The following is a 16,931-nucleotide window of genomic DNA, read 5'->3' as shown; positions in this document are numbered from 1 at the left end:
TGTTGCAGTAAAATCTGGATGCTGGCTTTCCATGTGTTACTCGAATTCAGGTTTCATACTGGACTCAGTCTAACTGGCCAGGAAAACATATTAACTTCACAGGAGTACCACAGACACTTTAACTGCACACATTTTTAATGCAAAATATCTGCATAATCAAGAAGTTGCATGCTGAAATTTTATATACGTTGTAATAAAACAGACCTGCCCCTCGAGTGTAACGACATATCAAGATGCCAAGGCAAAATAAATCAAGACTTAGAAAAAAAATCAGTGTTTGCAGCCATATATTTACAAAAAAAAAAAAAAAAACCAAAAAAATAAAAAAATTTGGCATCTTTGCCAGCTTAACATAAAAGATGTATGCTACACCAAAAATCTATCATTTTTCAATTTTCATCTTTTATGCTGATATTTAGTGTTAATTAAAATAACACTAAATATTAGTAAAAAAGATGAACACGGAAATGTGGAGATTTTCACGGAACATTTCAAGTGTATTCCTTGCAGAATTTCTGTACTTTTATTCCCTTTGCACAGCCACCATGAATCATAATATTTAGAATATTTTTGGGCATTTTAAGAATGAAAAAAAAAAAGATTTCTGGAGTGTTTAACAAATATCTGGGATCCCAAGTGAATCAGGATAAGTAGCAGGCCTGCAACAGGTTCCACATGATCAAGACAAGAGGGGCCTCTACACACATGAAATTGAGGGGAGAAAGCCAAGGATTATGTCCAGTTGAGACAGCAAGGAACCACAGAGCTGCATTGAATTTGGACCTGTGCTTTGTGAAACTACTGGAGAAAATATGTTTATGTGTACTTTACAGACATTTTAGTTGCACATGCTTGCCTTCATTGCATGTTTCAAATAACACTGCTGAACTTTTTAATGCATGTTTTTCAACTTGACAATAGCAGTAAATAATTCTTTGCTGCACCTTACTGAAAAAAAGATCTAACTTACAGAAAAAAACTGACTGCCTTACTGAAAAGGTGTTATGTCTTTGGTCCGGAAACTATGCAACAAGAAAACACAAAATCCCAAAAAGCATTCTATAATCCAAAATATAAATTATTTCCCTAAAATATGAAGTAAGATAAAGTGAAAGACTTAAAAATAACTTATAGCATAATATGAATTCGTAAAATTTCCCAAGTGTAATATCAATTTCACAGTAATCAGGAAATGCTCCAAAAGTATTCTCAATGAAATGTACTAACGTATTTATGTGCTGGCACCGCAAAAGAAAAACTGCTCTAATATCCACAGATGATTTTACTTATTCAAGGTAAACCCAAATAAATTTGAATGTCAGAAATGTTCTTGAATGTTTCACAGTAATACAACAAAATTAACAAGTCCTTGAAAGATTCACAGTTGTTGTTAGAGGGTTTAATGCTATTTTTAAGCACAAGATAGGCTATACATGGCGGCCAGTATAACTGGTGGAGGAAGAACCAGGGAAAACCCCGGAAAGATGCAACGATCCACAAAAAGCTACTGCAAGCTTTCTTGCCTACCTACATCAGCCAAACCCGAGACTCGAACCCATACATAGGTGATGGCAGTGATCCTTAACAGTGTGTAAAAGTACACAAATTAAGAAAGCTGTTATTTTTATATTCTTTTTTAAAATGCTTTTAATGAAGAATTAGCTGAACAATATACATTCCTACCAAATATTATATCCTGTCACATGAATAAATACAGTTGCTTAACACAGAAATATTGTCCTCGTTGTAAGAAATATGAGAAATGTAGACCTGCCAACCATGACGAGAATTTCTCACTAAGGCAGTTGATTTTTCCCCTCAAGTTTGACCAGTTTTCAGTAAAGTGTGACCAATTATAAACTGCTATTGTAAAGTTGGAAAACAGATTTAACAGTCTGGTATTCAAAAGATACAGTGACAGTAAACATTATGTTCAACAGAAAAGTTTGTAAAGTACACATAAGCAAAGCATATGAAGTAAGACTATATGCCTGGTTATTAAGTCCCGATATTTAATATAATATAAAAAATCAAGCAAAGAAGGTTTTATAAATCATGTATGTCACAGAATTAAACTCTTTTATTTATTGAATACACGTACTTGGTTTTTGGTTTTTGTGTACAACGATACCCGAGGGAGATTTATGTATATTGTGTCGTATTTCGAAATATTGAGTTCGGTTCATCCCATGCCACACGTGCGAAGTGCTCTAAATGGGACGGACCGAATGCCTACAATGCAAAGACTGCCTGTATATAAATACCTCACCGTATGTACATTTCTTTATAATACAAAATATAGTCTTGTCAATGTGCAGTCTGCTTCAAGGACTTGTACATCTTCAGCTGTAGAGGTAGATAAGTTTATTAATTTCTTGTCTATAAGTTATAACTACTGTATTACCATGTTTATTTTTGTATGTTTGCTTTGTAGCTTTGGTTTATGCAGTATAATGCACACATTTCTATTCTCTTTTTCGACTTAGCAAGGGATTTATATTAGTAATATAAAGCTACAATTTGTTTTAAAGAACTGTTTAACATAGTAGGATTCTTAACGAGCAGGATTAGGTTTATTTTTGAACCTGTCATTTTGTAAGTATTGTGCTAATAAATGTAATCTATATAACTTACCGTGTACAACATCATTACATTATTATGCCCATGCCATGTATATACAGTACACAGTATTGGATATATTTTCAGCTGTCTAGTGTCGAATGTCTGGAGTGTCTAATGTTCAGTGTCTGGAGGGTGTAATGTTCGGTGGGTTTCAAAGTGTTCAGAGTGTCTGGAGTCTAGCAGCTGTGAAGCTGAAACAGTGTACTGATCACGGAGTGGTTGTCCGTATATGTAATTTATTAGCTGTGGGCTAATTTTGGGGTTCGTAAAACCCAGTGTATCTTTCAGGACTGTAAAGATAAGTCGTATATCTGTCCCTCTATTTTATCACCATAATTTCGCTACCGGAGTGAATGCATTCTGCTACAAGAGTAAAAATTTTACATCGTTACGGAGTAAACTATATCCATCATTTCACTGTCAAATCGTTGTGAACCATTCACTCCATGTCTTCATATCTGCTAAATTAATCTATTTTGTATTTTTCATCATTAAGTCTGTGCATTCTTACGTTAATCAAATCCAATATTTTGGAATATATATCCACACAATTTCATAATTAGTTTCTCATTCAAGTCATCCAATTTTAAACAATGTATTTATATCGTCAAAAGTGTTCTGTTGTGAATCTGAAAATCCCACCTGGTTATCTTGTTACAATGTATACAAATGAATAGCATCAATCACAATTAGATAATCAGTAGATAAATTGCACACTTACAAATATTTAGATATCAATACATGTAATTAACCTTGAAAGCTGGCTCTTTTGTACGAGGCAAAAGCTGCATGTCAGCATACTACCTGCCCTAATCTGTAGGTATGCATGTCAAGCATTGATTTAACCACAGTAACCTTGGGATAATTCTTCTTTATGCTCTGCCATATATCATGGGTAGACATTGATGGATATTTCATTTACACTGTAATACAACTTAAAATATATCATGGGTGGACATTGATGGATATTTCGATTACACTGTAATACAACACAAGTTTTACCTGCCATACATCATGGGTAGACATTGATGGATATTTCAATTACACTGCAATACAACTTAAGTTTTACCTGCCATATATCATGGGTAGACATTAATGGATATTTCATTTACACTGTAATACAATTTAAAATATATCATGGGTGGACATTGATGGATATTTCGATTACACTGTAATACAACGTAAGTTTTACCTGCCATACATCATGGGTAGACATTGATGGATATTTCAATTACACTGCAATACAACTTAAGTTTTACCTGCCATATATCATGGGTAGACATTGATGGATATTTCAATTACATTGCAATACATCTCAAGTTTTACCTGCCAGGCATATCCTGTTGCATGCACCTTGTCAACATCTTTGGTGATGACACCAACATATGGACCAAACCTGGTCCTGTTAGAGAACTGCACATCAGCCCAAACCCCCAGGCCAGCATTTGGGATACCAGAGTCCTTAATAGTTAAGCCTGTTGGTAGTGTGGCTCGATCTCGATCCTTCTTACAAGTGTCAGGAACCTGTAGATAAACTGTTCCACATGATTGTACTTGCAATATTTTTTAGCACCAAGTACTTACAAATATATTGTACATTAAATTTGTTGTAAATATTTTACATGTTTGGAACCGACTATTTGATCTAGTCTCTAATATTGTGCTAGTTTAAATATTAATTTTTTTATATATAAGGATCATGCTCGATTTCTTGATCATTTTTACAATATTAAAACTTGGTCGTCACAACAACCCCCCCCTCCCGTTACAACCGGACCAGACCTGCCAACCTGAGGAGTCTGTCTCAGAAAGGCAGTTGATTTTTTCACCTACAAGTTTGACCAGTTTTCAGTAAGGTGTAAAAATAAAACCATAAAGTGCTACTGTAAAGCTCAAAAACGTATTTATAAGTTCGGTATTCGAAACATGCAGCAAAAATAAAAATTATATTCAACCGAAAAGTTTACACCAGTACAGTTGCACAAACTCAAGTTCCAAACCGTATCAACTCAATGGCTTGTTGCTATCTCTCAACGTTAAGTAATTCTTATCTTACTCAAACTGGCATGTGAAGTTCAATAAATGTAATCTTGTCCCTTCCAGCTTTTATCTGAATATTCCTTTTTATTCTTCAGTGCTGATTATTAACATTTTTCTAGAGGCTTATTTTCCCTTTCATTTTAAACCCTTGCTGGATGCCACTTAAAAAAAAATCTAAAATCAAGTTTGATCATGTTTATGCTTTGCATGAACAAATAGGTGCAGCTTAAAGTGTTTGAGGTGCTGTTGCGAAGTTAGTCTGGTTCCCTAACTAATTACACTAATTCAAATATGAAACCCAGATCCAAACCAAACGTGGATGATATTTTCCCGATTTTTCAGCATTGATCATTTTTCTGTAGCTTTGGTTTTCTGCTGCAAGTATGGATTGTAAGGGTAATTTTCGCAATACTTTAGGCAACATTTTAAGTGTTGGCATATATGCAGGACAAAGAAGTTATCTGGATAATTATCGTTGTGCTGAAATAGGCTGTGGTGGAAAAATTCTTTGTCTAGCATCACGCACCTTATGGATTGTATATTGATTATCAATAAAAAAAATAATTCTGGGTATGCAATTAAAAAAAATTAATCTAACCCTGTTACAACTGAAAGCTCAAGGAGTTCTTTCCATTCTATAACGATGATTATGTGTGGGATTACAGTATTGCAAAGAGAATGTCACTGATTTATCATGATCCAAGATTCCAACGTCAATTAAAGCAAAACTGGAATCCAGCTTTCAAACAGGAGTACCAGGATTGGCACTTGATATGCCCTCCCAATGTTTTATAATCTTTTATATAAGCACAAAGAAAAAAATGGTTGACTGTAGATTAATGACCAACAGGACTCAAAGACCCTGAAATTTGGTAAATTATGCAGTCTTGTACTAAAGTTAATGTGCTGTGATATTTTTGCATTAGTTGTCATGATGATGTTGGACCGTAAGACTCCACCCACCCAAAAACCTATAGGTTTCTATATATGCAAGTCAGTCAAATCCACAAAGTCTGACCAAAGGACTTGGTCTAAAACAAAACTTTGACACCAACAAGCACTTTCTTTGAGCCTTTGATCTCACAGGGGTCATACAGAATTCCCAAACATTCAAAGACCACAGATTTCCAAGACCTATTTTTGCTAACATTTAGTATACAAGTTATGTTATATGAGAAAACAATGAATGCAAAATACTACAATATTATTTAATGGTGAAATTCAAACTATAATTAAGAAACCAGGAAAACTAAACTACATTTGAATCTAACCGTGAACAATTTTGTTTGTGATTATGGATAGAAATTAAAATGGTTGAGTTTATATCAATTTTCAAAGACTCTGAAGACCTCAGGGTAAACTGCTTGATTTTCCCAAACTTTCACGGCCTTGAAAAATTCTACCTTATTTTCCGCAAACTGTCAAATACCTTCAAAGACTGTAAGAACCCTGTCTCAGAATCAACCTACTTCATTATACCCTCATGAAATGTGATTCAAAACAAAAGCTCTTTTGTAGAAACCATTTAACATCTGTCGTCACAGAGACCTTAACATTTGACCTTTTAAAACCCAAATCAAAGAGCTGCTTTCTTACCCCCAGGGTAAGGTACATAGTGAATAAAAAATTTTGTACAGAACTTATAGCCACTTTTTGAAGCAACAAATTATTTAATAACCTCTTGATTTGCTATTTATCCAGCAAACATTCTTTTTTCTTCAGCCAGTGACCTTGACTCCATAAATCTAAAGGTTATATTTTATCACGTGTATGTGATCCACAAATCGTAACAAAAGTTGTGAAATAATTAGAGCAATTGTCGGGAAACCATTTTCTTCTTCCAGTCAGTGAAATTGACATTTGAATCAAATATTATTAGGTTTCTTTCTTATTCAAAGTAAAAACCATCAGCAAAATTTGGCAATAGTAGATGTTGGTGAATACAAGTACAGAAATAAAATACGAACTGGATGTAAGGAGATCAAAACATAATTACAAAAGATAAAGATCAGAATCTGAAGAAAGAAAAAAACACCTATGCTTTCACAACTGAACTGCATTCAGACATCAAAGCTTTTCAGCTATACTGATGTTCAAGTTGCAGTTTACCTGCATAAAACTATACAACTGGATGCTGATATAACTGATCATAATATACGCCGTTTCCAATTTACACAGAATCATTCCTATTTTTAATGTCAAATTACACATTTGACATTCAAAATTGGAAGGATTCTGTGAAAACTGGAATGATTGGAATCTCAGTATCATAATGATCCATGTAGAGTTGTACATTTTATTTTACCCATATCTAAACCTTAGGATAAAAACTTGTACGTGAATTTCCACTGATTTCACATAGTTGTACTTTAAACGTCAAGATATTTACCTTGTTATCCTCCACAACAATTAGGGGACCATGGTCAGGACAATTCCCTTCATACTCCTTGTTGCACTCCTCACAATCTGCAGAATGCATTTAACAACTTTTATTTTATACGATACGACACAAATACACTTTTTATCAGAAGAACATGGTGGTCCCTGCCTTTAAATTGAAGCCAGTATCCTTCCTTTATTACTGTGAGACCAGCGAATCATCTGCTATGCTCAACCAGACCACTGACACAAGGGCTAATCAAGTACTGATGAAGGGGATGAGACATCCAAAGAGGTCTCAACCCTATCAAGGTTCCTACTATGATCCATTAACCTCTGAAGTGTCTTTTCCTGATTTCACGGGAACCCTGCTAACCTTTGAACACCCCTATTTTACGGGCAAAAATCGTAAAGATACACTTTCAATACTGCCAGTGGTTTTTCATATTTTCTCTATATCTTTACAAAATTATTGGTCACAATTAGGTGCCACATACTGACGAGAGACCAAAGAAACATTTAAGCACCGTTTTATTGTAATAATTCAAATCTTGTGCAACAGATGGTAATCAGTGCATTATCCAAAATGGACGACTATTGTCTCTCTACAAAAATAGAGTAAATTTTCCAGATTTAAAATGTCATAACACACGTGTAATATTATACATAGAATTAAGAATATTTCCTTTTTTTAATAACGCAATCTAGGTCAAAATTAGGGTGTGCACAATATATCATGCAGTGCACATTATACACACCAAAATAAGGCATTGTTCTTCAAAATGTAATACATACAAAGGAACTGGTCATCATCTGGTGGTTCCAAAGCCATAAAATTTGTAGCGCGATTTTCTCTGAGTGGGTACTGATGTTTGACCTCTGTTGACTTTTTATTCTTTGTTGTCTGAAAACAAATTAATTAGACTTGAGGTTGTAAAACAATGCAGACAAAAAGATTCAAGTCCAAAGAGTTTCATGAAGTTAAACCAAGTTGGTAAAGTGCTACAAGTTTATTAAAATAAAACGTGATCTAGTGTGCATAAAAAGTGCATTCCACATGTAGTTTGTCTAGACTTGCATATATTTACCATACTCAAGTCAAACTGTAACTTCAGCTGGATAATCTCCTTTTTTAAATTTCTTTTTTGCTTATTGCTAAATCTGACCATATACAGAACAAATATGAAATTTATATATAATACCCTTCTACAGTAATGGTAGATCAGCTTACAATATGATGTCACATACAGTAAATATAACCTTAATCAAGGAAATGTAATGCAGTCATTCTAAATAATGCTACTCTACATTAACATTGGCATAAAACTTAAGGTCACCAAAGCTAGTTAGTTGTACTGGAAAAGTATACTTTTAATATACATATATCAGAATGCAATAAAAATGTACCCATTCAAGATATTCAGTTAACTGTACTGGAAAAGTATACTTTTAATTTATATATATTAGAATGCAATAAAAATGTACCCATTCAAGATTTTCATGACATTTGCTACTTAAATAAGAATTTTCGATACTTAGCAATGGCAGCCATATTTAATTACTGATTGGCATTACAAGTACAAATTTTAATTTTCATGCCAGATCATTTCTGTCTAATTCTGTTTTGGAGAAGCCCGAGGTAGCAGTGGCCATATTTGATAAATTTTTTAAACTTAAAAGCTGTTGTCTTTATTAGTCAAGAATGGTAATTTTTGTAAGGAAATTCTGGGGGATTAATCAAAACTTTTTGCAGTGTCGAAACAACTGAATGCCATACAGATTTTGGAAAAGCATTTGGGATGTGTACATATCCGTTCATTTCTGACCAGCAGGAGATTATGGATTTGCAATTTGGCAATGACCCTGCCACTCAAATTATTAACAAGCCACAGCAAAATTGGGCACACTGAGCGAGAGGCTTGAGAGCCTTCCAATATGTCCATCAAGGTGCATCCTGCCAAACCCCATCAGTCATAGCTACTACTGGCAGTGGAAGTGGGGGAATGTTGCCAAGTTCTTCACAAAATGTTGAAACTACCATAGCACACCGCAAGTTTATGGAGTACCCTGACATATTTGTAGAATAATTTGATATATCTGGGTGAACAGACCTAATGAGAGAAGTTCCAGTATACTTTGAATCCTGAGAATGTAAACACATTCAGATGCAATTTAGAATGCTGCATCGTTTTCATTTGTTGGGGATGTATACAAAAAATACACAATGATAAGATTGACTGTTAATAGAACATTCATAAACAAGAAAACTAATCAACTTCCACAAATTGTTGTTGAAAATTAAATTTTTAAAAACTTATGAAATTGCATGTTGAGATTCTTGTACAAATGTATGGCAAAATATAGCCACCTATCGACTCCTGCTGGTTATCCTTGGCGATTCTTCCAATTAATGTTATATTATCTTCATTGACATTTCCACCATCCTCAATTCTCCATATTTAAATAAAAACTGCCCCGTGAAATATATTTTATCTGTAATAATGCTACCTCAAGCGATCCACTATTCTTCTTTCCTTCTGTGCTCAAACTCATTTTTGCTTGCAAGATATTGGTTCCTTTGGATGGGATACTAAACTTCGACATCTTTTTTGCTAAAAAGGAAAAATAACTGAACATTGTATCTTGTTTCAAAATAGATGAATTGTTTATGGTGGCCCACCACAACAAAAATAACAAATTGACCTATATGAAAACAAGAGGCTCGTATGTCTAACATCGACTGGCTTATGCAACTTGAAAGTTGACATGCATTTTATCAGGTAATGACATTCCTCCAGCCTTCCTGGTTGATGCAGCCCTACAAGTGAACTGCAGCATCAGCTCTATCATGGATCAAGGGTCCAGTATTCCATAGAAGCTTAAAGACTAATTGCCTCTGAAGTAGTCTCCTGGGCCCCCACATCCTGTAAGGATTCGTTGGTTGTGGACATTTAGCAAGATAAGGCCACATCTATCAACTAAACATAGGTTAATATATTACAAATGTTATATACAACCATACCTACACTACTGTAATGTTATCCCAGGGGAAACACTTCTGTCAAGAATATTTACAAATTATTCAATTGGCAAATATAACCCGCGGACTCATCTTTTAACTGCCCAATGAAATGGGAACTCGTCGTCAATTTCATTGTAGCAGTTCTTGATTTCTCCATGCCTGAATTTGAAATATTTGCAATAGATGGCAAAAAAAGCCTTTGCGGAGTAAAATCCTTTGAAATCCGGGATATTATTATATTCATCTTCATTTGCAGTACTACTTGAACTGGGATCAATTTTCGTGAAATCTTGACAATAGTTACTGAACTGGTTCAGAGAATGGCACATTTCAGTCTGCTGTCTGAAAATGCATATACAAAGCTAGCTAAGTCCACTTGAACATTACCTGGGCGAAAAATGGTTCTTTATGAGTGTTATGTAAAATTTCCCGCAGCTGACAGGTGTTACCGTTTGGATACTTCTTGATCCAAAATTTTTGACATTTGTGTTTTTTTTATTATCACAATTGATCATAAATAAATTTTTCACTAACATAACCTTTTCCAAAGTTTTACTTTCTTGAATCTGCTTTACTAAGACAGATTCTCATTTGTTCCATAATGTTTGATTAGGGTTTCAAATCCATCAATACCACAATTTCTGTGCTCAGAGAAAAATGTATGTTTAAAACAGATAAATATCTTTACTTGTTGTTTTCATTTTTTTTATTATCTTTTATAATCCTTATAGGGCTATACACTTTTGTAGCACAAGATCCAGCTGGACTAAATTGTTTGAGAAAAGAAATGAAACTTACAAGCCTTATAAACTGTCTTCATGCTTTGCATTCTGCCTCTTCTACATTTAATTTCAAAATACCACAGAAAAGGAGGTTGACCAGAATGTCATCTATTCTTGTCCATCAATTATGTACATTTTACGAGGTTATACTTAGAATAATTGCATGGATGATTGGCCTAGCACTATTTACAATTATCATTTTTCGTATGACGGCTGATAATAGCACAGTTACATGGAAGTTTAATCCCTTTCAAAATGATTTGGGAAGAATACACGAAATAATAATAAATCTGAAAGTGGTCAGTTAAAAGCAAACTGGTCTGTGAAAACTTGCATTATAAAGGAAAGGATTCATCAATTGCCATAACTTGTTTGTGTTATGTATATGATAATCCTATTATTTGAAATGTTTGTAACCTCCTAAATATTGTTCAGCCGAGAAGAAAGGCACTCGAAGATTACAAAGTTGGAGATTTGGTGTCTGCAAGGTTGCCAAGCTTTGGGATTACAGAAGGAATTATTGGAAGAATTGAAGGTAATTTCGTTTCCTTCAGACTTTATTTACTTTGTGAGTGATTGGTAAAAATTTACACATTGATAAATACCCAACCATGATCATTTAATCCTATAGTAACAAATGCAAAATGAGTCTAATGCAATCTGATTGAATATAAATGATCACAAGATACTGATCTGAAATTTGTGACACATCAGTAAAATCTGTGGACCACTTTTGGTTCCTAGATTCCAGATCATTTTATGTTGAGTTTTATCTAAGCCAACACCTTGCAGAATATTAATAACAAACCCCCACCCACATAACCTGTGACTTCCGATCAAAATTTGCAATCCCCTGAATAAAACCACCCATTAGATGTTAAAACAATGTTAGTGCAGTTCTTCCAGAACTCCAACACTCCATTTGTTTGGCCAAAGAAACCATTTTGGAAGGCTTTACAATCCAATTTACATTTATAAATTATTGCAGCTACTTCTACAATGATTTGCAGTAATTCCAGTAATAAATAAGAGGACTGCTCAATTTATTTCATTATATGCAAGGAACATCTAGGTGAATCACACCCGGCTTGCTCCATGGTAGCATGGTCACAAGTTTCTGGTCTGAGAAAATAGGCCAATTGAGTCAATCAATGGTTAACAAAAATGCTGCCTTTATAAAATATTCATGTGACTGGAAGCATATGCTCACAAAATCTGCCTATACTATACATTTTCTGTATAGTAAAAGATGTTAATAAAGAATGGAAGACAAGTCATTTATAGTTTTGACCTCAGGACTATTAATCAAGTATATTGTGAAACTTGTTCTTTCTCTCTTGACCAAGAAACATTTACCTGATACAAAGAGTACACTATTAATTTTGGACAATCCATAGTTTAGACATGTATGGGTTTATGAGAAGTGGGGTTGCAAGTTTAACAATCCAAGCATAGCAACCCTGTGCAATTGTAAAAGATCACTTGAGGGACTCTTCAATATTATATCAAATTTAAAAAATCCATGGAGTAATCAGGACATTAAATTATGGTTAGGAACAATCCTATCAGATTAAAGGTATGCATGCCTTCATAATTTTCCCTTATACTTCCCTTGGTGCATTAATTTTACGGTGTGTGTGTGTGTGTGTGTGTGTGTAGATAATGGGATCTATTTTAACCCTTTACCTCATGCAAGTGTCTTTGGACGCCTCTACTCCATTTGCACTGAAGCACCTTTTGACGCCTGCTGTAAACATCAGCCATTTTGAGTTTGTTTTACATAGCGCCACCATTGAGGAAAACCCCCTATTATATACTACATTCATTTCTGCAAATGACAATTACGTCAGATCACGTGGTCACTATCTGCTATTTAAAGTAACTGGGTCGTAATCTCCACTCTTCAAAATGGCGTTCGCGGATTTCATTCAGTACTTATGAAGTTTTCATGATAAGAATCACAAATATGAAAGATTCAATATCTTAGGTAAAGGCTCTGATATTGATGTAGGCAGCAATTAGTTTTTATAAATTATTAAATTCAGACGACTTAGTGATGTAGATGCAAACGAAAAACGTAATTTTAGAGTATGGGAAATGGCAGCTATGGTGGATAAACGAGGCCTCACTGACACAACGATGAACGAGTTCTATCCAGATTTTAAAGCACAAAAAAAAATTCTTCCGTGAAAAATAATTACACAGCTATAACAATCGGAATGTACTCTTAAATTTTTCCACATATAATAGATGTGTACCAAAAATGTAAAATGGTTAAAATTGCTGTTGAATGTATCATACACTACACTGCTCAACAGTTCACAGGCAGACCTCAGTTGAACAATAGCAGATGCAATCCTTCACTAAATTCTCACCTTTTAATTTTGTCTGATGCATAGTTGGAGTCCAGTCTTCATCAGTATCATCTGAGCTTGAAGGAGACTTGGGTCTTTTTCTGGCTCTGGACCGGGGTCCCATCATGAACTCTGGCTTCACAGCTGGTAAACCTGCAAAACCACATCCTTGTATCAATGGATGCATCAAACTTAAACAAATCGATTATCACAATTCATTTCCCAATGTTCATGTGAATGAATAACGTGGTAAGTGTTATCGGACATAAGCAATGCATGCTGCAGTATGGAAGCCTAGGCTACATATATGGATTTTGTGGATATATTCTTTAATGCTCATGTAAAAAAAAGAAAAAAGAATGATAATAATAAAATGTTAGCTTCTTTCTTTTTTATAATAAATAAATGAATAAATAAACATCAATAAATAAGCACTTTGTTTATTTTTATTTCGTTTCTCATGTTTTGGGACATATGACCATACATTCTGGGACAGAAAAAAATATTTTATCGTGTCCCAATATATATATATATATATGGTAAATAAGGGATATAAATTATTTTACTAAAATCATGCAATTTGTTTTAACAGTATGTAGTTACCAAACGCAATCATCATGTCATAGTTGCGCTTTATGTTTTCATATCTCTTCTTCTCATAATCAGACAGCTGTTCCAGTTCAGCTTTGCTGAAGTAAGGTGTGATGTCCACCTGTTGGGTCTCAAACTTGCTGAAGTCTATTTTTGATCCGAAGGACATTATTGATGGTACTGAAAGAAAAATTACTAATCAAAATAGTAAGAATGTAGGCATGTGCACTAGTGTCAAGTTTAAATCATGTAAAATGCTGCCAAGTGTATTTTGTGCAACATGCACGTCCTTCACAAGATCTTGGCAGTTCTTCAAAAATACCTCGCGTTTATGTACTTTTCTCTTTCCGTTTCAATCCATATCAAGCTGAGAACCTTCTCAATGAAATAGGATAGCCTTATCACGATGAGCTTCTACATCTTTTTATTTACTTCATTTATTATATATAATATCACTAAATATCAGATGCTGTGGCAATCATTTAGAACCCAAAGCTGATAATTTAATCTTGGGGTGGAGCCCAGGTATTATTTTATATAGTTTTCCTTCAACTTAATATGATGGATATAATATGTTGCTTTTTCTATAAATCATATTTTAAAATCATCTGGAGGCTCAAATTTTTGTTTATATCCCAATCTACCCCTATCCCCCAAATAATGAAATGGCCAATTCCATTTACATGTATGTATAAAGTCAGGTATTTTGGTGTCAACATAAATATTCCAAATATGATATACTGCAGCCATGTAGTATCAACCTTTATTAAATGGAAAAAGTTCCCCAATTACTGGTACCATTCTTGGTTCCTAGTAGTTGGATTGCCCACCTTGGATGCAGAAGGTCAGGTTTGATCCCCGTCCAAGTCATACCTAAAGATGCCGACAGGTACCTGTCTGTTGATAATAAACGGGGTAATAAAATGGAAAACTGGGTATCCGATAAATTTTTTTTGCCAAGTCCAGATCAAGACGCAGAATAACAATTACTTTTTGAGGCTCGTGTCGTGTGTCTCCAAGCTAGACTGACCTAACTTTGTGCATATCCTTGGTTCATGCACAATTCTTCCTGCGACTTGAAACATTTGTTTTCTGATCCTGGATCAAACCTTTGATCGACATTAAATACTGATTAAAAAAAATATTCAACAAAAATAAGATGTAAATACATAATGCAATTAAAATAAAATATAGCACAATAGCATATGGCCCTGGAGCAAACTGTTCTGTTTGTTTACTGGAAAAAAAATTATTTGCGTCAAAATTAAAACTAATTTTATCATGGCAAAGGCAATACAATACTTTGTAACCGTAAGTACATGCACTTCTTATATCATGATAGGAAAAATAAACAACAGCTGCACAGAATTAATTTTTTCATTGAAATAATCTGTTATTTAATAACAGTTTAAAAAATCTAAAAAATTAATGGATATAAGTATGGTAATTTTTAAATTTTTTTTTTACATGAAACAGTTCCAAGGAAATTATGCCTCAAGAACAGTCTCGTTATATTCTCTAGTGACCGCTTCATTAATTAACCCAAAAAATTCTTTCCTTTACTGGATTTGTTTTCACTGTATGCACTGTACAAATAAAATGCTTACCTCTGGAGAATTCTTTTTTTTCTACAGGCAATAAAATAAGTTGTTTGCACTTGCTATGAGCAAAAACCATGAAAAGAAGCATAATTTATTTGCTAATTTATTTCCGATGCTCTGACCTTCGTAAAAATACCATATTTATCAACCCGAGATGAACTTTTAAATTTGGCTTGTTATCCCTAAAATAAGAAAGAAAAAACACTATTAAAGGAAAAATATCCGTTGCATCCCCAACCGTGAAATTACTCGTGTTATTCTTTATAAAATACGGCAGTAATATGTATTCATTCTTTAGCTTTCGCGCTCTTTTGGTCAAGTTCGGATGGTGACTGGGCGACCTAAACTTTTAACGCTCGCCCAGTGGGTATGTGAGATAGTTTTGCCAGTAGTTTCCTGTGGGCTCTACCATCCCCCACACACACACTAAATATACCGACCGCCATATATAGTAGCCTCTCGTGTGCCTAAAATGGGCATTAACCCCCAAACAAGTGATACAATTTTAACTGATCAAGACAATCAGCCAATTTATGGATAATAAACAGTCGTTCGGGCACACATCTATCCAAGTAAAGTTATTAGGCAATCGACGACTGAGAGCATCCATCACAAAGCATGAAAGTAGTTGTAACAAATAAAATCCAATTCACATAAAAAATGGAGAAAAAAAATTAAAATGCCATCTTACTCTCCTTCTGGTATATAAAATTTCAAAGTTTGTATATACGTAAATAGAGGATAACAATCAACCTACCATGTATGATGTTGAGCTCCCCTGCAGCACACACTCAAACTGAATCAATGAGCAGAAGATAAAATTTCCCGCCGAGAAATATTTTAATTACACGTGACGGGAAGTATGTCATCGATTAAAACTCAGAAAAATACACTGACGCGGAATTTGTTTTTATGACTCCCTCCAAACAGGAGAACTCATTGATATCAATCTCGTTTTGTTTTTAATATGACATAAATTTGATAAGACAATATTTGCTTTGTTACATTGTAATAAATCTCATAATAGTCAAGGTGTACATTAACACAAGTGCCAAACCATTTCAGAGGATGTTGATTTTCTTAACATAATTTTTTTGTTTCACGTTCACAGATTTAAAAATTATTAAAAGAAACCAACAGTTTTGTACATAAATAAAAGCCAGGTGAATAAAACATTGTTTAAAAAATATTGGATTTTTTTCCTCCTTCAAAAACATCATATCCCTTCCTGACCAATACCATGAAATGTTTCAATGATTAAAGCCATATGCTATTTTATTGTACAATTACTTTTCAAAATGCTCCTGCTGATAATAATAATAATAATAATAATAATAATAATAGTGATAAGAAGAAGAAGAAGAAGAAGAAAGAATAATAATTAAAATTTGGTAATTTCCAGTAATCCTGCTAGCATGAATATATATATATATATATAGAGAGAGAGAGAGAGAGAGAGAGAGAGAGATTATAATGTTCCATTCATAGTACTCTCATCTCATTCTTAGCCGAGTGGTCTAAAGCGCTCACCGTTAAGGAC

General features: G+C 34.0%; 1 protein-coding gene across 1 annotated transcript in view; it reads right to left on the bottom strand.

The window, feature by feature from the left end:
* The window catches only part of LOC149789892 (histone-lysine N-methyltransferase PRDM9-like), a 29,593-nt gene that overhangs the window by 10,592 nt on the left and 2,070 nt on the right, over positions 1 to 16,931 (bottom strand). Inside the window, exons 2-7 of the mRNA XM_089973142.1 lie at positions 13,803 to 13,970; positions 13,221 to 13,352; positions 9,550 to 9,653; positions 7,837 to 7,945; positions 7,052 to 7,128; positions 3,949 to 4,146 (exon numbers count right to left, since the gene is read on the bottom strand). Coding sequence (XP_089829268.1) covers positions 3,949 to 4,146; positions 7,052 to 7,128; positions 7,837 to 7,945; positions 9,550 to 9,653; positions 13,221 to 13,352; positions 13,803 to 13,970 — 788 coding nt within the window. The remainder of the gene's footprint in view (positions 1 to 3,948; positions 4,147 to 7,051; positions 7,129 to 7,836; positions 7,946 to 9,549; positions 9,654 to 13,220; positions 13,353 to 13,802; positions 13,971 to 16,931) is intronic.

The sequence above is a fragment of the Sinohyriopsis cumingii genome, chromosome 10 (assembly GCF_028554795.1).
Source record: "Sinohyriopsis cumingii isolate HCF-2022 chromosome 10, ASM2855479v2, whole genome shotgun sequence".
NCBI lineage: Eukaryota > Metazoa > Mollusca > Bivalvia > Unionida > Unionidae > Sinohyriopsis > Sinohyriopsis cumingii.
Note: the sequence above shows the minus strand (reverse complement) of the source record. Positions and strands in the feature narration are given on the sequence as shown.